General features: G+C 36.8%; 1 protein-coding gene across 16 annotated transcripts in view; it reads right to left on the reverse strand.

Moving 5' to 3' along the window:
- The window catches only part of PHF14 (PHD finger protein 14), a 198,138-nt gene extending 177,186 nt beyond the window's left edge, over window positions 1-20,952 (reverse strand). For 7 of the 16 annotated variants that reach the window (XR_008527060.2, XM_054559441.2, XM_063726071.1 and 4 more), the window contains exons 1-4: window positions 20,326-20,931; window positions 19,704-19,814; window positions 11,511-12,298; window positions 3,829-3,973 (exon numbers count right to left, since the gene is read on the reverse strand). Coding sequence is in view for 15 of the 16 variants with exons in the window: in XM_054559441.2 (XP_054415416.1) it covers window positions 3,829-3,973; window positions 11,511-12,298; window positions 19,704-19,814; window position 20,326 (1,045 nt within the window). In the remaining variant the exon portion in view is untranslated. Of the gene's footprint in view, window positions 1-3,828; window positions 3,974-11,510; window positions 12,299-19,703; window positions 19,815-20,325 lie in introns of all 16 variants that reach the window. The other 9 variants (XM_054559447.2, XM_054559445.2, XM_054559443.2 and 6 more) reach the window with 5 other exon arrangements.
- Window positions 20,953-21,415: the final 463 nt, after the last annotated feature.

Raw genomic sequence — 21,415 nt, forward strand, 5'->3', positions numbered from 1 at the left:
ACGAACCCACCAGAAGGAAGAAACTCCGAACACATCCGAACATCAGAAAGAACAAACTCTGGACACGCCGCCTTTAAGAACTGTTAACACTCACCGCGAGGATCCACGGCTTCATTCTTAAAGTTAGTGAGACCAAGAACCCACCAATTCCGGACACAATAATAAAATCTAAAATCAGTACCAGAATCTACAAGACCCCAGCTGGATTACTCCCATCTCTACTCACACCACTAACCAGCTTGCTCACCCAGTTCTAGCCATACAAACTTCTGTGCCATTATACAAACACTCTTAAGCATGCTACCACTTCAAGATCTTTTTTTTTTTGAGATGGAGTCTCACTCTGTCGCCCAGACTGGAGTGCAGTGGCTTGATCTCAGCTCACTGCAACCTCCGCCTCCTGGGTTCAAGCCATTCTCCTGCCTCAGCCTCCTGAGTAACTAGGACTACAGGCACATGCCACCATGCCCAGCTAATTTTTTGTATTTTTAGTAGAGATGGGGTTTCACCATGTTGGACAGGCTAGCCTTGAACTTCTGACCTCAAGTGATTCACCGCCTCGGCCTCCCAAAGTGCTGGGATTACAGGCATGGACCATTGTGCCCCGATATATTTACATGACTTGTTCCTTTACTTCCTTCAGGTCACAGCTCAAATATCCTCTTATCAGAGTGGACTTCCCTTAACAACTTTTTTTTTTTGAGACACAGTCTCCGTCTGTCAACCAGGCCAAAGTGCACTGGCGCAATCTTGGCTCACTGCAGCCTCCACCTCCTAGGTTCCAGCGAATCTCCTGCCTCAGCCTCCCAAGTAGCTGGGATTACAGGCACGTGCCACCATGCCAGATTAATTTTTGTATTTTTAGTAGAGACGTGGTTTCACCATGTTGGCCAGGCTGATATCAAACTCCTGACCTCAGGTGATCCGCTTGCCTTGGCCTCCCAAAGTGCTGGGATTTACAGGCATGAGCCACCGTACCCAACCCCTTATCAACTTTTATAAATACAAACTTCTGCAACTCACCCAACCACCCTCACACATAGCATTCCTATACTCCTTGTCCTACTTCATTTTTCTTCAGAATCTGGGCCACCAACTAAGAGATATATTGGTTTGTTTACTGCCTGTCTGTCCAGACATTAAGTTCCACCAGGTCAACAATTTGTACATTCTATTTCATATGCCTAAAATTTACAGAATACCAAGCACATAGAAGGTACTCAACAAACATTACTAAAAATATAAATGAATAACAGTAACTGGAGATATTCCCACAGTGAGTGTTAGCAGCAAAAAAGGGCAGCTCCACATGAAGACAAGAGGATTAGCTAGAGAATCACAGATCGTGCGAAGTCCCACAAGTCCAGCAGACTCCCAGAACTACTTGGGACAAGGGCTGTAATACCAGAAAAGCAGGTAAGAGAAAGGTCATAGAAATACTGTTTTGTGGTAGTCACAGCCCTGATTAAAAAATAATAATAATAATAATTAATTGGTAAGAAAAAATAACTTTACCACAGATAAACCAGAAAGACACCCTTTCAACCAAGTGATCAAAATATCACCAGTATTCTAAATTGGTAGGCTTATGCAATAAAACTGAAGAAAAAAAGTAATAGTAATATCACCAGTAACTGCACAAATAAATATCATATGCTTCCTAATACGATGCACTAAGAACACTATATATCTTCCGTGGTATTCCGGCCAAAAGCGTATAACCCAAATCTAATCATATTAGGAACATTCTGTAAAAACAAAACAAAATAAAAAAAACTGGTCTATATTTAAAAATGTCTATGAGACAGAAACTCAAGGACTGTTCCACATTAAAGGTGACTAAACAGACATGACGATTAAATGCAGTACATGATCCTGGGTTTTATTTTGTTAGAAATGACATTGTTGGGACAACTGGCAACATCTGAATAGAATCTATATAGATTAGATAAAACAGTATTTCATCAATGCTAACTTCCTGACTTTGGTAATTATGTGGTTATGTAAGAGAATGCCTTTTTTTTTTTTTTTTTTAATTTTGAGACAGAGTCTTCCTCTGTCGCCCAGGCTGGAGTACAGTGGCACAATCTTGGCTCACTGCAACCTCTGCCTCCTGGGTTCCAGTGATTCTCCTGCCTCAGCCTCTCAAGTAACTGGGATTACAGGCATAAGCCACCACACCTGGCTAATTTTTGTATTTTTAGTAGAGATGGGGTTTCGCCATGTTGGCCAGGCTGGTCTCAAACTCCTGACCTCAGGTGATCCGCCTGCCTCGGCCTCCCAAAGTGCTGGGATTACAAGCGTGAGCCACTGCACCCGGCCCTTTGCTCTTAAGAAATACATACTGTCAGCCAGGCATGGTGGCTCACACCTGTAATCCCAGCACTTTGGGAAGCTAAGTCGGGTGGATCACTTGAGGCCAGGAATTCGAGACTAGCCTGGCCAACATGGTGAAACCCCATCTCTACCAAAAATACAAAAATTAGCCAGGCATGGTGGCAGGCACCTGTAACCCCAGCTACTCGGGAGGCTGAGGCAAGAGAATCGCTTGAACCTGGGAGGCAGAGGTTGCAGTGACCTGAGATCGCGTCACTGCACTCCAGCCTGGACAAGAGCAAGACTGTCTCAAAAAGTACAACTATGAAAGAAGAAGCTACAAAAAATTGATAGAATATAAGTTTTTTAAGAATGCTTTCTATCAGACTAAAATAGTCAACTTTTTCCTACTTCTGAATTTTATTTAAAAACTAGAAATAATTTTTAAAAATTTAAAATTAAAATAAAAACTGGAAATAAGGCCTGGAACACTGGCCCATGCCTGTAATCTCAGCACTTTGAGAGGCCGAGGCAGGCAGATAGCTTGAGGCCAGGAGTTCAAGATCAGCCTGGGCAACATAGCAAAACCCTGTCTCTACAAAAAAAAATTAAAAAATAAAAAAAAAAAAACAAGAAATAGCACCATAAAATACAATACCAGAACACTGACCTTTAAAGAAATACTGATTTCCATATAGCATTTCTATTTTCATTATTTAAAATTTTTTTTTTAATTAAGATGACTGGGGGACCAGGTGTGGTGGTTCACACCTGTAATCCCAATACTTTGGGAGGCTGAGGCAGGCGGATCACTTAAAGTCAGGAGTTTGAGACCAGCCTGGCCAATATGGTGAAACCCCGTCTCTACTAAGAACACAAAAATTGGCCGGGCGTGGTGGCTCACGCCTGTAATCCAACACTTTGGGTGGCCGAGGCGGGTGGATCACAAGGTCAGGAGCTCAAGACCAGCCTGACCAATACGGTGAAACACCATCTCTACTAAAAATACAAAAATTAGCTGGGCGTGGTGGCTCGTGCCTGTAATCCCAGCTACTTAAGAGGCTGAGGCAGAATAGTTTGAACCCAGGAGGCGGAGGTTGAAGTGAGCCTAGATAGCGCCACTGCACTCCAGCCTGGGCGACAGTGCAAGACACCATCTCAAAAATAATAAATAAAAATAAAATAAAAAAAGAACACAAAAATTAGTCAGGTGTGGTGGTGGGCGCCTGTAGTCCCAGCTACCCGGGAAGCTGAGGCAGCAGAATCACTTGAACCTGGGAGGTGGAGGTTGCAGTGAACTGAGATTGTGCCACTGCACTCCAGCCTGGGTGACACAGTGAGACTCCATCTCAAAATAAAATAAAAGATAACCTGAAAAACAGCATCCATACTTTGATCATTTAGCATTATTTCAACCGAAACACCATGAAATATTGTAGAACCACCTTAGTACAAATGTAAAAGAGCCACAGTCAGCCATTTCTAAAAAGAGAGAAAAGAAAGCAACATTACCTTCATGGACTGTAATGCCACAATTGTCACATTGAATTATTTCATCAGCATCCTCACTATTATCTCCCAGACAAACACAGCAAATCAGAATATGGTCCATTTTTTGAGAGCTCCAGTTTTGACTCTTCTCAAGAATCAGCGAGTCCTAATATTAAAATATTAACATATATCAGAAAATCACGTTTAAAGTAAAAAAAAAATTAATCACTAAAATTCTCTTTATTACTTAAACATTATTATATGCATTTCCAAATGTATGCTCCATTTTCCATTCTTTTATTAACTTCAAAGTACATTATATTTGAGAAATATATACTTGACCTCTTTGTCAAAGAATCCTATAAGCACCCTCTTATTTAATTTTTCACTTCTCTGCAAGCTTTGTATTCTCTCTCCTCTAGGATATGAAAAAGCACGCATGCAACTAACAACTCTTGATCTGCTTTGCCCCTTAAACTAGGAAAAACGAAAAATGAATCCACAAGTAATCAAAGTAATCATTGATCCTATACATGTGTTTTAAAAGTACAAGACATGATTCTTAAACTTTAGGAGCTTATAATCCTACCTAGAGGAGACAAGACACACATACACAAAATAGGAAAAAAATCAATTCAAAGTAACATATAAGCAAGTATGTATGTGATGGCACACTTAAGGACTCTATACTCCTTAAGTACTGGGAAATTCAGAAATTCCAGCATTATCAAACTACTATAAGACAGATCCATGAGAGCCTGCGTAGGTATATGGAATACACAGATGCAGAAAATAATCTAAAAAAGGATCCAGATTGACTAGCTGCTAGAAGGGTCAGAGAACTCTATTAATTAGGTCTCTATCAAGAAATATCTAGTGTAAACTGGTAATAAAAACATCTAGCTAGTGATACTACAAAAAGAGAGGATGGGCACAGTGGCTCACGCCGGTAATCCCAAATACCGTGGGAGGCTGAGGCAGGAGGATCACTTGAGGCCAGGAGTTTGAGACCAACCTGGGCAACACAGTGAGATCCTGTCTCTACAAAATATTTTAAAATTAGCTGGGCATGGTGATGCATGCCCTTAGTCCCAGGTACTCAGGTGGCTGAGGCGGGAAGATCACTTGAGCCCAGGAATTCAATGCTGCAGCAAGCTATTATGGCACCACTGCACTCCAGCCTGGGGGACAGAGCAAGACCCCGTCTCAAAAAGAAAAAGTATAGGAAGACGTATTAACAGACTGATATTTAAAAGATAAAATTTCAGAAGAGGGTCTGCTTGTTTTCATTTAAACCTTCTGCATTATAGATTTAAACTTTAAATAAGTTAAGAAAATGATTCTTGCATATTTAATAGATTGTGCTTAACATTACATATAATAAAAGATGGCACTTGGGTCCATACATTTTTATTTATGAACCTAACAATATTCAGAAATAAATTTAATAAATTAGTTTCATACAATACACCATATATATTTTTCATAAATATATTTTATTATTTTTTATATTTTTATATTCTTTTAAACTCAACCAATATCCAAAAGTAACATTTGGAGCCATCATTTCAACAGCAATTTGTAAGTGACACTTGAATACACTTGAAGGTCACCATTAATAATTCTTCCAATATACTTTGTGTATAACATCTAAAATTGTGGCAGATTTGTAAAACAATCAGAAAAGAATGCAAACATCAACAAGAATATAGTATCATTTCTCTTTAGAATTCTAGTATTTCTAAGTTCTGTATTTTGCTTCTCTGTGTTATAAAACCAAACAAAATAGGTCTGGAGCTGACAAATGGCTGGCAAATAAAACTGAAAACATCCTAAAGAAAACTCATCTGGTTTTACAGTACCAGAGTAAGCAAACAAAAATCTGCCCAGATTTTCATACTATTAGCCATGCTTCAAAGTTGACTTGAAATCAAACATTCTAAGTTTCTTTCTCACCTCTCGCTTATTCCCTACTGAACCTCAAAGCTGTAATTTCTTTATCTGCAAAATGGCGATAAAAATAATATCTACCTCAGGAGGTTATAAGAATTAACAATATATGGCAAGAATGTTCCTGGCACAAACTAGACACTCAATAAATGGTCAATGCCTTTTCCTTTCCGCTGTATCTCTTGTTAAGGTGGTTCAAAAAGAGGAACATGAACTGATAATTTATTACACTGAGGATCTTCCTTGTACTCCCAAAAGAAAAGTTGCAGGCTCCAATGAGCACTACTACTTTAAATATCACCCCCATGGTAAGTCCAAAAAAGACTTTCCTTAGAATACCACATCTAGGTTGTTAAAAAAAAAAAATACAGACTAGAAACTAATTTAGCAAACAATCACAGTTTGAAAATTAGGATGCTATATGTCCTTATGGACTGTGTGGTAACTTCTCTGGTGGAATTAAAATTAATCAGCCCTGGAAAAAAGGTTTACCCATATGAGAAACAAGTATATTTCTAAGGGTCAGAAAAAGTTGTATCAAAATGCAGTTCTAATTCCTCTATTTTCCTATTTTTCCATTTTGCTCAGAAAAACCATAAATGCCTAAATCATATCTCTACACCAATTTCTCTCCACATCTATTACCATTTAGAGGCAGAGAAAACAACATTAACTAATGTTTCTGGCCCTCTGATCCTCATGACTTGAGGCTCTTAATAGAAATGTAATGCAAAGACGGAAATAGGGAAAACTAGAGATAAAATATTTCCCTAACCAAATGGCTGGCAGACAATGTTTCAACTGGAAAATCTAAGTAACACATCCTCCTTAAAAAAAATTGGGATCTCAGTTTTCTTTTTCTTTTTTTTTTTTTTTTTTGAGAAGGAGTTTCGCTCTTGTTGCCCAGGCTGGAGTGCAATGGTGGGATCTTGGCTCACCGCAACCTCCACCTCCTGGGTTCAAGCGATTCTCCTGTCTCAGCCTCCCGAGTAGCTGGGTTTACAGGTATGTACCACCACGCCCAGCTAGATCTGTTTTAACAGATCAAACACAAGTTTAAGCACACTTATGATTAGATCAATACAAAACCTGATTTATTATCAACTGTTGTTAGTATATTTCTGAAGATGTATATCATCTTTCAAGGTTTCAGAGAAAGTAGTTAAGCTGAAGCTTTTAACATAAAATTTCTAAAATATGGTTTTACATAAAAATAGACATCAGGAAAATAGGTTTTGAATGGCAAAAAAGTACCACCTAGAAAATAACTTTATTATGATGGAATAATTTAATGGAATCCAATGTAATTATAGGAAGAATAAATGATACTATATGAATAAATCAATCACTACTTATAGTCAATCATTTCATTCTTTCCATCAGGATTTAAAACTTACCCCCAAAATGATAATACTGATCAATGTTCTCCACAGGCTCTAAAATATACTTACTGTTCATTTATATATATATTCCACATATGATTGTAAATGATATATACAATAGGCTAAATTTTATCTAAATCACATGTGTTTAATACAAGGAAATTCCAGCATATTTCCTGTAAAATTAGAATTAAAAGAATCCTACTGCCCTGAAGAAAAAATTATTATAACAGAAAGCTTGACCAATCATACTTCTACTTCCTCTACGTTTTTAGAAAAGGTTAAATTCTCATGAATCTCAATATTTATAAATGTTACAGAACTGACTTTTTTTTAGGACTCAGAGCAATTTGTTTCATTTTGCAATGTGTAAAAAGGCAACTGATTAATAACTTAGAAGTCCCAAATAGAAGTGGATATTTATAAATTTTGGTAAAATTTTTACATTTTAATTCACAAAAATCAAGCAACAATTGCCATTTCTCAACATGACACCTAATACCTTTAACACAGCCTTTTATGGAAAAAAAATTCTACTCAGCAAAGAACATAAAGTTGCATTTATAAAGCAGTAATCCAAAATCCAAACTGTCTCTAATTTTAAATATTTTCTGTGAGAACAGAGCTCTTCTTTCTTTTACAAAACAAAAATGCCAATTCTATTGATATAATTTACTGTCATGTATTAATTCTCATGCAAAACTTTAGTTTCAAAATCTTGAAAATGGGAACAATTTCTGAAAATAGTACACTGCCTTCCCCAAAAAACTTACCTCAGAAAACTAAAGGGCAAGATAATCTTAAGGAATCTCAAAGCTGCAAGATTAACGGCTGAAAAAGACATACAACCACATTTCAAGGGGATTCTTCAGACTGCACTAAATTAAAAAAATGCCATAAGGTCATTGACAAAAACAGGTATCTGTTTGCAGAAAATGCAGTTTATCTAATGCCCAGTTCTAGAGCAGCAGTTCTCAAGGTGTGGTCCAGTGAACTCTCTTTCAGCAGGTATAAAAGGTAAAGGCAGTTTTCATAATGATACTAAGACATTATTTGTCTTTTTCACTCTCTCTCTCATCGGAGTACCATGAAGTTTTCCAGACACTACATGAAATGGGATCTGACAACTTGTGTACTTCCTCAGTTTTAATTTGAAATGGTAAATATCAACAGATATAACCTACATAAATATTAATGGTTGTCCTCAATAATTTTTAAAACTGTAAAGGGGCTATGTGTGGTGGCTCACACCTGTAATCCCAACACTTTGGAAGGCAGAAGCAGGAGGACTGCTTGTGGTCAAGAATTTGACACCAACCTGGGCAACATAGTGAGATACCATCTGTACAAAAAAAAAATAATAATAATAATCAAAAATAAAAGCATTAGCCAGTCGTGGTCGTATACCTGTAGTCTCAGCCACTCCAAAGGCTGAGGTGGGAGAACTGCCTGAGCCTGGGAGATCAAAGCTGCAGTCAGCCATGATCACACCACTGCACCCCAGTCTGGGCAACAAAGCGAGACTCTGTCTCAAAAAAAATAAACATTTAAAAAATTTTAAAATGACGCCAGGTGTGGTGGCTCATGCCTATAATCAATCCCAGCAGTTTGGGAGGCCAAGGCGGGTGGATCACTTGAGGTCAGGAGTTGGAGAACAGCCTGGCCAACATGGTGAAACCCCATCTCTACTAAAAATACAAAAACGTGCTGGGCATGGTGGCACGCACCTGTAGTTCCAGCTACTCGGGAGACTGAGGCAGAAGAACTGCTTGAACCCACGAGGCGGAGGTTGCAGTGAGCCAAGATCACACCACTGTACTCCAGCCTGGGCAACAGAGTGAGACCCTGTCTCAAGAAAAAAAAAAAAAAAAAAAAAAAAAAAAAAGTTTGAAAATCACTGCTAGAGAGTATTTCAGGGTCTGCAGCATGTTGTTAAGGCCATTAAGCATATGTTAAGGCCATTAAGAGTGGCAATTATAAAAGGGCCCTGCTAAAACAAATATCAAGTTCCCATAAGAAACTTCAAAATTATGAAAGTTTCAGGTCATCATTTTGCTACAAGTGAACTTAACATAGCAGCCAAGAAAAATGTCTGCCTGCTTATAAACTAAATATGGTATAATTATATATTTCTATTATGTATTTCTAAAGCTACATTTTCACTTATCTCTACTACAAAGTAGTTTCTGAAAACAAAGTAAAAGCAGGGAAAATCAAACTTCAAATATAATCAAATATATGCTTAACTATGTAATGGACACAGAAATTATCACTAGCTAAAATAACCAGGAAGATTAAGACAAAAAACATTGGCCACAGGCAACGAGGACTAGCTTTAATCATCTTTTCACAAAATTAAGATCATACAAATAAGAAAACTAGAAATATAACCAATAATCACAATTGGTTAGTTTTTTAATTAAAATGTAATTATCCAATTTGAGGGACATAATTTAAATAAACTAAAATCATCAAAAAATTACTGTAGAGCTTGAATAATAGAGTTGTGGGGAAAATGACTCAAGCTTTCAAGTAGAATGTTATTCTGGAGAAAAAGTAACTTTTTATAATCTCTTCTACATGGGCACTTTTCGAAGAAGCACTTTGGAATCTCATTCTTGGAATGTGTTTGTGTTTGGGACTATTAACCTAAACATAAAAGGTCCCTTTATTTACTAAAGTGTCTTCTAGTGGGGGAAAAAAACTAAACAACCAACACATGGACTTTAAATGCATCATAAATGTTAGTCTACAACCTCTTACGCAGTATTTATGAAGTACAGGTTTAATAAACAGATACTATACACATTTTACGTGGCAAATTTCTAAACACATGCAGGTGTCCCCCACACTTTAGCGTAAATCTAATCCACACTGCCTCTATCATTAGCTAGACTACTTCTAAGAATATCAACCTAATAAAAATGAAGGAAGTGATGTGGTCAAAAGTAAACTTATTCATTAGATATAGAGTAGTAACTGCTATAACATAAACGGCATGCATGCCTAAATTAAATACAATTAGATTTTTCCATGCCTGTTTAAGCATTGATAATATGGAACTGCCTGTGCTATATCATTAAAAATATTACACTATTTCCCAAATGACAACTTTCCTTTAAAGATACTTAGAATGACATTGAAGGTAGGCAATATTTTTTCATATAAAATATTGGTTTCAGAAGTTAACCAATGTTTATAATCCAAATATAAACTGCTGTCTCATCTCCACTGATAACCTCACAGCCTGCTATAGATTATTTTGGTAAGGAAATCACCAAATTTTTAAGCAAAGCAATTAAAATAGATAATCACTGCTATGTAAAACTTGTAGGCAGAAAAATGTGAAAGAACAAATAAAGCATAAGAGAAAAAATCTTTCTACCAGTTTAACTTACTTCACTGATATGGAAAAAAAATAAGTGTTTGGTAAAGAAATAAATTTTGGTGAATATAAACACATTAACAGAAATAACAGAAATGACACAATTATTACAGTTCTACATGTGATGTAACAGATATATCTACATGTAAGACAACAACTCAATCTTTCTTTTGAAGAAAAACATATACAAAAACACATAGACAAAGAGACACAAATGTGTTTGACTGAAGAGTCTTGAATGATGCATCTCTGAGATCAATGGATAAACCTAACTTTCAGTAGTAGAACTTCAAGTAGAGAAACACTGAGCCATTACTGCAGTTTTATGACAAAAATGTCTGTTTTATGATGCAAATGTTTGGGTTTTTATTCCATTTCTTTGTAGAGAGAATTTATTTACTAAATATATGTAAAAATAGTTCATACTTATGTGTATGTCCCATACACATAAAGCAAAGATTTGGTGACTAAAAAGATGATAAGTGCTACAACTGGTAAAGGAATTAATCTTTAAAATGAATCTCTAAAGGTTTGAGAAAATCATTAGACTGTTGCCCTGCTCTAAGGTATTCTAAAGGCCTACATTTTAATATGGATATGGACATAACTAAGTTGAAAGAAAGGTGACCTTTGTTTTCATAATCCACTCAGCACCATTCAGCAGTCCTCTGAACAAAGGAGTAAAGGGATAAAAAGGAGAATGGAAAACTTTGTCATTTCCCAAGTCTATGGATATAAAAATATTTCTCTAAATATTTCTCCTTGAGGACAGAGATTGTGAGCTCCTTGAGAACGGTGACAAATAGTAGACATTTAATAAAAGTCTGTTGGCCAAATGAAAAAATGTTACAGTTAGGGTGCTCATTCATCCCACAGCCGTCTATAAATAGGATTTCAAGGAAGCCACTTATTACAATGTGTAGAGTGATTTAGAGAAGAATTCCCTTTTCCCCAGACAGACAGATATAAAAATTGGGTTGATCTACCTCATTACTCTTGCTTTGAGATAGGGTCAGGCTATCATTGGTCAGTTCCTCATCATCAGCACTGTTTCTGCTAAGAACTTTACTCTTCTTCTTCTTGCAACCCCCTTCACTGGCAGGGCTACTATGATCTTCATCATTGCCTTCATCATTCTCGTCTTCATCACTCCCGCTTCCCTCATCTTCATCATCCTCATTGTCTCCATCACTTCCCTCTTTCTGAGATGCAGATCTCCCTTTTCTCTTTACTACAGTAGGTCGCCAATCATTGTCATCCTCACTGTCATAGTCATCCATGTCATTCAGCTCTTCCATGGACACAAAATCCAGAAGTGGTCGGTTTCGTCGAAGGTTCCATTTTTTTGGCTCGCTGACTTGTTCCTCTGTAGCAGTTGTCGTAGTGGGAACAGAAGGGGATGTGTTAACAGCAGGAGGACTTGTGGCTGGTGTGGTGGCAGCAGCAGAAGCAGCCACATTCTCAGATACTGTTGCTTTTTCTTTTTCCTTCTCTCTTTCCTTCTCTTTCTCCTTTTCCTTTTCTTTTTCCTTCTCTTTCTCCTTTTTCTTTCTAGGTCTTTCTCCATTTTCTTCTTCCTCCTTCTTTTCCATTTTAATTAACTGTTTTTCTGATGATAGTACTTCTTCCTCTGCAGAATTTTTAAGTTGTTCTTCTTTTACTTTAACATCTTCATTCAGTTCTTCTTCTAAAATATTTTCTTCAGAATCACTACAGGAACCTTCTCCACTGTCCTTTGAAGCATCTTCACTTCCATTACCACTCCCTTCAGAATCTGTTGAAAATATGAGAAAAAAAAAACCACACATATGTATATACATACACACACACACACACAACGCTGACACAAATGAAACCACCAAAATTTGTGAATAACTTGCAAAACAATATAAACAAATTTAAGTCAAAGAATGGTAGACATTCCCAACCTGATCAAATAATAAATCAATGAAGTTGATACAATGGTTTTAGTTCAGTATAGCGCTAATGAAGATGAATATATATAACCCTAAATTAAAATATGCTTTGAAAAGAGAAGCACTATTTTGTGTCATATGGCAATATTTGGTACCGAAAAGGCAATTATTTTTTAAAGTAAATGTGCTTCTTTCAAGATTGGGCACTTGATTTTAATTTTACTGATGATACAGACAAAATTCTTCCTCCCTTAAACATCTTTTATAAACTATATGGACTTGTAAGTATTGAGTCAAAACCAAAACAAGATAAATCTAACCCATAAAACTGCTTCATTTATTTTACTCTTTACCCAGTAAAATGAGCATAGATATTTATGATAGTCAACTTATACTACAACTCTAATATACCGAACAAATTTTAGGAATACCAAGAACACAGGTGAAAAGAGACAATAGCAATGGCACAGAAAAAGGAAGTTGCAAGAGAAATTATCAATCTTCCTGTTTATTAGGATACTGTTCATATCAATAAAAGAAGAGTCACTACACTTTCAAAACTTCTACACAGTAACTACTATATGCTCTAGAATGGAAGAAATTGATGAATAAAGCAGTCCATCCTGAAAATGAGCAGTCACAGAGGTTACTAAAAAGTTAGGCTGAAGACATTAAAGAGCTCACAGGAGTATAAGCTTTCTAGCAGGTTTCTTCCACTCCTACCTAGGGCAGCCCAGTCCCTCTCAACCCAACACTACTTAGTAACTCAGTAATCATTACTCAGTAATTACTCAGTAATCATTCTTTTTGTACCCAATCAAGTAAATAACAATCTAAAATATTTGAAGCGAGAAATAAATGGGAGGAGGGAAAGAGGACAGGGAGCAGTAGGAGATGGGGAAGAAACCAGTCAAGCCTTAGCCAGTAAAATCCATAGGATGATGAATTTTTTTGCACCTATAGCCAAGAAAAAGGTAATGATAAAATGGTGGAAAAAGTAAAGTGTTTCCACGTCATTTTAATTTCTATTAACTCAACTAGGCTTAACTTCTGTAATTAACTAAGCACTAAAATTGAAGGAAGCTGTCTGTAATCAGTATCTGGTATCTAGTGAACCTCACAAGTCATATACAAATGACCGCTAACAAAAACATCCTGCAAGCAAAATTGCATAAAAAATAAACACTAACATTTAACAGATACTGACTGACCCTATGAAATCATTATCAATCTCACGACTGTCATGTAGGTATCCATAGCTTACTTGGGACTGTTCTGAAAAAAACACTCTTATCCTAAACAACCTTGCACAGGATACAAGAGCAATATCATACGGGTCAGCAATTCCCTATCTGAAACTTTAAGAACCAGATGTGTTTCAGAATTCATAATTTCTCAGATTTTCAAGGGTAACATGGAACATGCACCATATATTACACTAATACCCCCAGTGAAGTCTATGGTATTATCCTATAATCAAACATTATTTCTGCAGAGAAAAATATAAATATTTACAGAGTATGAGAAATAAATACTACAAATAAACTCCTACCAGTTCCTGTTAGGCTTTGCCATCAAGTAAGTTTGTGTCAACTTTACAAAACATTTGGATTTTTGAGCTTCTTGGATTTCAAGAGTGTGGACCCAATATTACTCACAAACAAGTGACTTCTTTTCAGTCTCTAAAGCATTAAGAAAATTATGATTTTGTAAACCACTCACAGCAATTAAACCCAACCTACCAAGAAAAATCACATCTGGTAAAAATAACAATAATAGTAATCTCTAGACATTTTAAAATTATGATTTAATAAATAATAACCAGAGTTGACTAAACACTTCAAAGACACAGATTTTTTATGCACACTGACTAAAGAAAACTGAAACACCTTAGGCTCTAGAATGGAAGCAATGCCATAATTAAGAGAGCTAGGAGATGAAGATGAAAGAAAAGGTACTTTTCTTCTGGATCAACCTTCTAGAAGGCTTTTTACCAATCAAAACTTCACGATAGACACAAAAGATTAACTGGGGCAGAAGTGTGGGTAGCTGATCAAAATTGAGACCAATCCAAATTTGCTATTACTTGGTAAATTTTACAAAATGTCAGAGATTTTTATGATTTTGTTTTGGTAGTTGCCAATGCCAATTAGTTAATTATTTTTTCAAATGGGAGGTAAATTGAGACTCCTTGATTCTGTTTTTGATTTATAACCATGCCTGAATAGAAAGCAATTTTTAAAAAAAATTTCAATGTTTTATGTTTGTTAACTATTATTAGAAGAATGGACATTTTTCCACAAAACCAACTCCTAATAGCTTACCCAACCCCTCATTCTCCAAATATAGTACATTAGTCAGACTCCAACTATAGGGATCAGCAATATATCAAATTTTATCTTTCTATAGGGATCAGCAATATATCAAATCTTATCTTTCTCTGATCTCTGAAAAATAACTTCTTCATCTGATTAGTCACTATTTCTTTTTTGTACATATGCACTGGAGGGATGGAGATAAACCGTATATATTTACAAGCATAGCTGGGTAATAATGACAATGAGAAAAATCAAGGTCCTTGGATGTCTATTTTTTCCATAGGCTGCAAAGAAAAAATTTCCTAGTCATCAAAGAATGACTCTGTGCTATGTTCCAAAAAAAAAAAAAGAGAAAGGAAAAAAAGAAATAGACTGGAGAAATTATCTTAGGCAGAAAGACAGAGTTAATTTCAAGTCTACAATAAACCTTTTTTACATTTGAAAAAAATATATCTTTAAAATTGAAATCCTACTTCCCATTTGGTTAAATAAACAATAACCTTTCTCAAACATACAGTATATCAGAATCTCTCCAAGCAATAGCTATTTCAACTAACAGACAGTTAAGAAATTTTTTACCATTACAGAATTTTTAAAAACTCCTCTGAGTGGTAATGGCCAGACAAAAAAATAAAATAAATTTTAAAATTAGAATTTAAAACACCAACCTTCAAGAATCCCTTTACAATATCAAATAATAAAATAAAAATTAATTTAATTAATATCAACCATCAATACCATTATATCCAATGTTCTCCCCATACCAAAATCAATATGATTTTAGTTTTATGTTAATATACAATATATGCAATATAAATTTGTTCATCAATTTCATCAATCTAATTCTGTTCATTGATCTGGTACAACAGTGTTAGTACTATAAATATACACAATAGATAACAGACCAATCACTGTTCTACTAGTTATTTACAGCTATCCCAGGGCTATGTTCGACCAAAACTGTGTATGTCTTGAAGACAGCCAATCAGTCAACACAACTCATCGTCTACTTCTGATTCTAGTTCCAGCTATGTCATCTTGGTTTGTATGAGCCAGTGGTACTCAAATGGGAACATTTTTTTCCCCCAGAGGACAACTGGCAATGTCTGGAAACAATAGTTGCCACAACAGTGGAAGTGGGGGTGGAGGTGAGGCTGGGGCAGGTAGGAAAGATGCTACTGGCATCTAGTAGAGGAAAGGGTTGTTGTTGCTAAACATCCTACTGGGTACAGGACAAGCTACCACAACAAAAAATTATCCAACACAAAATGCCAATAGCACCAAGGTTGAGAAACCATTAACTCGTATATACGGCCACAATTTGACCTCATTCTATTTTTCCAGGCTTATCTCTTCTACTTTTACTCAACACTGATCCCCAAATATAAAAAACAATTCCAAGTCTCAACACTTTTAATTTTTGCCTCACGAAGATTGCTGTTTATCTAAATCCTTCTGTTCATAGTTCCACTCTTACCTCCTCTCCTCAATGAAATTGTTCTACATCAATCTAAAGTAATCTCATTTCCTATGAAAGACTTGAACTACACAAGTGATCAACCATCCTTTGTATCAATTATTTTATTTAATTATTCTAATTTTTATTTTACTTATATGTTATTTTACTTACTTATTCTAATATTATTACTACTGTTTTGTAAATTCACCATAACATCTAGCAAACGGCTAAACTACGGACAATCAATGAACACATCTTGATCCATTTATTCAAAGTCAGATTAAGCACAAAATACCACCAAAGTCTCAGGCTGACTCTTCTCACTAAATTATTTCCTGGCAATATGGCCTAACTAAACTAACTTTTGATCAAGATCTAAAGTTAACCCCATTTTACTTTGCCTGGTGGGGGATGGGGGTAGAGGGCATGGCTAATCTGTCTGGTTAATAAAAGTAATACATGTCTGCATCTTTAAAAAGATGTAAACATTCTTTAAAACATTCAATTAATGTAGCAGATAACTAAATGTAAATAAGTCTCCTATCATACACCCAACCCTATGCCCAAGTCTCAAATATAAACACTTTAATTAGGTCAAACCATGAAATTGCTAATATTTGACTGTGTGTTTTGGACCTACAAAACTGGTAATTCCATATGGTTCAACCTAACATTTCTACATATGGTTCTTCTGGTGGTTATCACCATAATTCTAATGCATATATACCCTATTTTAGGACTTACTCATTTCAAACTTTATTGACTGCTTTCAATCAAAAATGAGAAGCTTACTTTTGCTTTTGCATTAAAAATAAAATATAAACTATCTTCAGTTTCATAATTTTCTAAAGGTACAGGCTTATAATCGCTTGCCAATCTTACGGGTGGGTCATTCTTTACCAATGTTGATTGGTTCCTATTTTATGATAGAGTTAAATTATGTTTATCTGCAAATGTTTTCTATATTTATTCTTAAAACCAAACAGAAATATAAAAAGTTTCACAGTCAGAATTTCAGATTTCAAGATGAAGGTAAGAAGAAATTGATCCACGGACTCCAGTTAGCCAAAATTAAGGCCAACCAATCTAACCACTTTAATATTAAGTTCTAAGGAAGTCCATAGTTCATTCAATAAGTCATTTCTAGAAGTTGTTTTGAAAGAAGATATGATCAGACAGATGTTTAGCTACCGTTTCTCTACTTCCAATTTAATCTCCTATTCATAAGTAGGGTTGGGAATCCACAACTTCAACATGTGTGGAAACCAGTGATAGGACAAATGTCTTATTCTCTGTAAGACTCCAACTAAATATATACTATCTCAGGCACAGAAAAGATTCAAATGGAAAACAATGGTAATCTAGAGTAAGCCAATATCTCAGCTATGCAGAGCATCAATGCTACTAAAACAAGAGTCAAAAATATGATTCAATTTCTGTTGACTACTAATCATTTTAAATACAATCATTTTCTTCTAAATTCCCTTTTACAATAAATACCAAGAACTATACATATAAATTTGTGACCTGAGACCATAGGTCACAAATTTAAGCTCCCCAGGGGGCCAGGAAGGTAAATTATGAGTGCAGCATACTAGATATTATATTACAAGAGGGAACAGAAAGTAAATATTTTTAGTGTGTTTAAGGGATATACAGATATATCAACCTAACAAAACTCATCCTATCATTTTTTACAAATAACAGTTCTCTTCAATTATAATTAGGATTTAACAAGGTCAGAAATCTCTACTTAGCTTGATATCATAAAATATTTTGAGAAAGTACTTTATGTTTGTATCAGATTGTTTTACCACTTGAAAAAGAAGCGATACCTGTGAATACTCCATCTCAATGAACAAACCTCAGAAACAAATTGTCCATAAAGTCAAGATTTATTGTCACATAATTATGTAATACTTAATGTAAGTTTTAGAATTGTTCCCATATTCAAAGAATTCGTAACTTCCACGACCCAACTATGTTTGTCAAAGTTTACAACCACAACCATAACAAACCAAAACTATATCCTAGCCAGGAATATTCTTATCTGCCAAGGTCTTTACCAAGAGAACAAGATTTAAATTTTACCTCCTTTCCCTTCCCCTTCCCTTCTTTGGAAATACCAAACATCAGCAAACCAACTAAATGGGAGATAAAAAGCTGAGAAGCAAAGGATAAAAAACAGTTAATCAAGATAAACTTATCAATTTTTGATTGCTGGGGATGAATTCAATTAGTAACCAAATATTCAGTTTCTGTTTAAAATTCCGTCCATCAACTCTTGGGATCCAAGCAGATAAACAGACTAAATTCTGAAGTCAAATCCATTGGATCTGTTACTGCCTGAGTGACCTCATGCCAGTTCTTTAAACTCAATACCCCTGTTACCTGTAAAATAGTATCTCCTTCACTAAGTTACTGTGAAAATTAAATGAGATTATGCAAACAAAAAGTTATCAGTAAATCACAATGCAAATTCTGCTGTTGATGCTACTAAAAGTAGCAACAGTAATATAATTTCATTCATCCCTTCCTACTATCCCTAGCAGGAAAAAGACAAGGGAAAACCAGAAGGAGGAGAAATGTGACTAAGCACAGCAAACTCTCTGGAAGGATATTTAAAAACTGTTGAAGAGATGAAATTGGAAAGGCTTTTACTTCTCATTTTATTTAAATTTTCATCTCACTTTATTAAAATTTTCAAAAGAGGTGGAATTACACATAATTTTTATTGTTCATGTTTATCAGTATTTTTCCCATAAAATATTTAAACATAATTTTTGTTTCTCAGATTCCTTCAATTGAAACTGTATATATTATATACATAAGGTACATTGAACAGAAAATACAAAGGAAAACCATACTTTTGTGTTTTCCAGTTTAGTACAATGTGAACATACGACCTTTAAAAAAAGTTTTTAAAATTACTAAATATAGTGAGCAAGCACGCATGACTTATACTTCAGAGATATCTGAAAGGCCCAATCCACAAGGTCCAGCACCTACTATAATTTAAAGTGCAACTCACTCTGGTCAATTTTATGCTAGTAAAAGAGCTAATACACAAAAAAAGTAAAACTCCCCTAAGAGATTGTCAAGTGATCTGAAAAAAGAAGAACCCTGCTCAGGGACTATTAATGGTCCACACACCTCTCAGGATACTTTTCTACTTCGGGATATCTTTCAGTTTTTTCCTCTATAATATAAGCATAAATATATTTTAAGGTGTAAAACAGAGAAATCCTTTTGCATCTTTGGAAAAAGTCCTTCCCCTGACTGCTAATTATCTCTGAGGAAAACAGAAGCAATTATAGGTCTAGTGACAGGATCTAAAGGCAAAATGGGAAATCAAATGGACAAAATAAATGAAGTTTACGTGCTTTCACTTAAAATTGGCATTTTAATCAAAACCGATTTAAAAAGTCTAAAAATAAGCCTAACTCCAGAAAGCTGGGAAAGGGAAAGAGAGAAGGAAATATTTACCTGAGGCATCTCCAACTTTAAAATCACTGTCATCTGAACTATCATAATCAAGAGCTTCCAGCAGAGAAGCTGCCAAAGGCTTCACCTGCCTCCTCTTGGAGCTGCGATCCACTGTGAAGAGAAAAAAATTACATTGTCATTCATAATCACACCAAACACAGGAGAGAGTTGTGGTGCTAAGAGAACATAAAGATGACCTCGCACAAGGAATTTTTGTCTAATTGAGTTCTCAGCAAAAGGGATCAGGAGAAGGTTGGGATGCACAAGTGGGGTGGGGAGGGCTGGACAGCTCCACGGGCAGTTTCAAAGGCGGCTCCAGCCCTGATGCTGCCAACGCCAACTCAGACGAGCTAAAATCGAAGCTGACCCTCTTGCTCATCTTTTCGAGATGTTTCTGCACCTTCCTCGTAATCCCCCACTTAGACATCGTAACAGTCAATAAAAACGGCAAAAATCAGGGAATAAAAGAAGCGGGCTTCATTCCCACGAACCATGGAGGGCGAGGGTCCACCGATCCAGCTTTCCCGCAGGGCTCTCCCACCCCTGCCCTGCTCCCAACCGGCCCTGACTTCTAGAATGACTGAAATGGATCTCTCGCCGCAGAGGCCTCGGACACACTTACTAAGGAATCCGTGAGGTGGTCGTTTGGAGGACACTTAGGGAGAGGCTGCAGGAGCCCAAGCAGCGCCGAGGTCGGGGACTGGGGCCGCGAAGACAAGTCCGAAAGATGCTATTTAAAACCAGCGCGCAGCCAGCCGGACAGGGGCGCTCCCAAGAGTAGCCCCGCGGTCCCCTAACCCCCCGCCCCCCCGGCCTCGCCTGGCCCTGGCCGCTCGAGCCCTTTCCCACAGCGCTCCCTGGCCGGAGAAGACCTCCGGCCCAGGCAGCGCAGTCAACTCGGCGGCCCTGGGGAGTTAATTTCTCCCGTTAAAACTAGAAGAAAAAAAATTAAAGAAAGAAAAACTTTATTAGCCTGGACCAGAAGCAACAAAAGACCAGAAATTGCACAGCGCGAGGCCGGCTGCCTCAGACAATAGGGAAAGTAGCGACCCGGATACAGCTCTGAGGAGAAGGAAGTGAAAACACGAGGCTGAGCGCAGCCCTGAGAGCAGCAGGAATTGAGGGCGCATGCGCAGGACTCGCCCCCGCGCACCCTTCCCGAGCAGGAGCCGAACAGAGCCGAGTCGAAGCCCAGGGAGCCGCGCGGAGGCGACCGGAGCCGAGTAGTGCCAAGCGGAAGCAGAGGTCCGTGCCAAGCGGAAGCAGAGGTCCGTGCCAAGCGGAAGCGGAGGTCCCCGCCAAACCCTCTGCAACTCCGCCCATAAACCCCAAAGGCTCCGCCCTCTCCGCGCCTAATTCACCTCCTGAGTCCAGATCCCTGGGAGGCCAGTTTTTGTTTCTGATCTGTTTTTTAAGGATTTACTGAGTAAACTTTCCACAAAGGGATGTTTGCTACCTTAAGCCACTACCAATAATTAAATGATATTGTCACCGGTAGAGGGTCGTGACTGCAAGTTTTCCAGGTTCTTGGCGTTTTTAACAAAGAATTGGACAAAACGCCCAGCAAAGCAAAGAAAGAATGAAGCAACAAAAGAACAAAAGCAGGGATTTATTGAAACTTAAAGCATGCTCTGTACAGGAGCGACCTGAGCAGCGGCTCAAGGGCCCGGATACAGAATCTTGAGTCCAAATACCCTCTAGAAGCTTCCTAT

Source organism: Pongo abelii, chromosome 6 (genome assembly GCF_028885655.2).
Source record: "Pongo abelii isolate AG06213 chromosome 6, NHGRI_mPonAbe1-v2.0_pri, whole genome shotgun sequence".
NCBI classification, from domain to species: Eukaryota; Metazoa; Chordata; class Mammalia; order Primates; family Hominidae; genus Pongo; species Pongo abelii.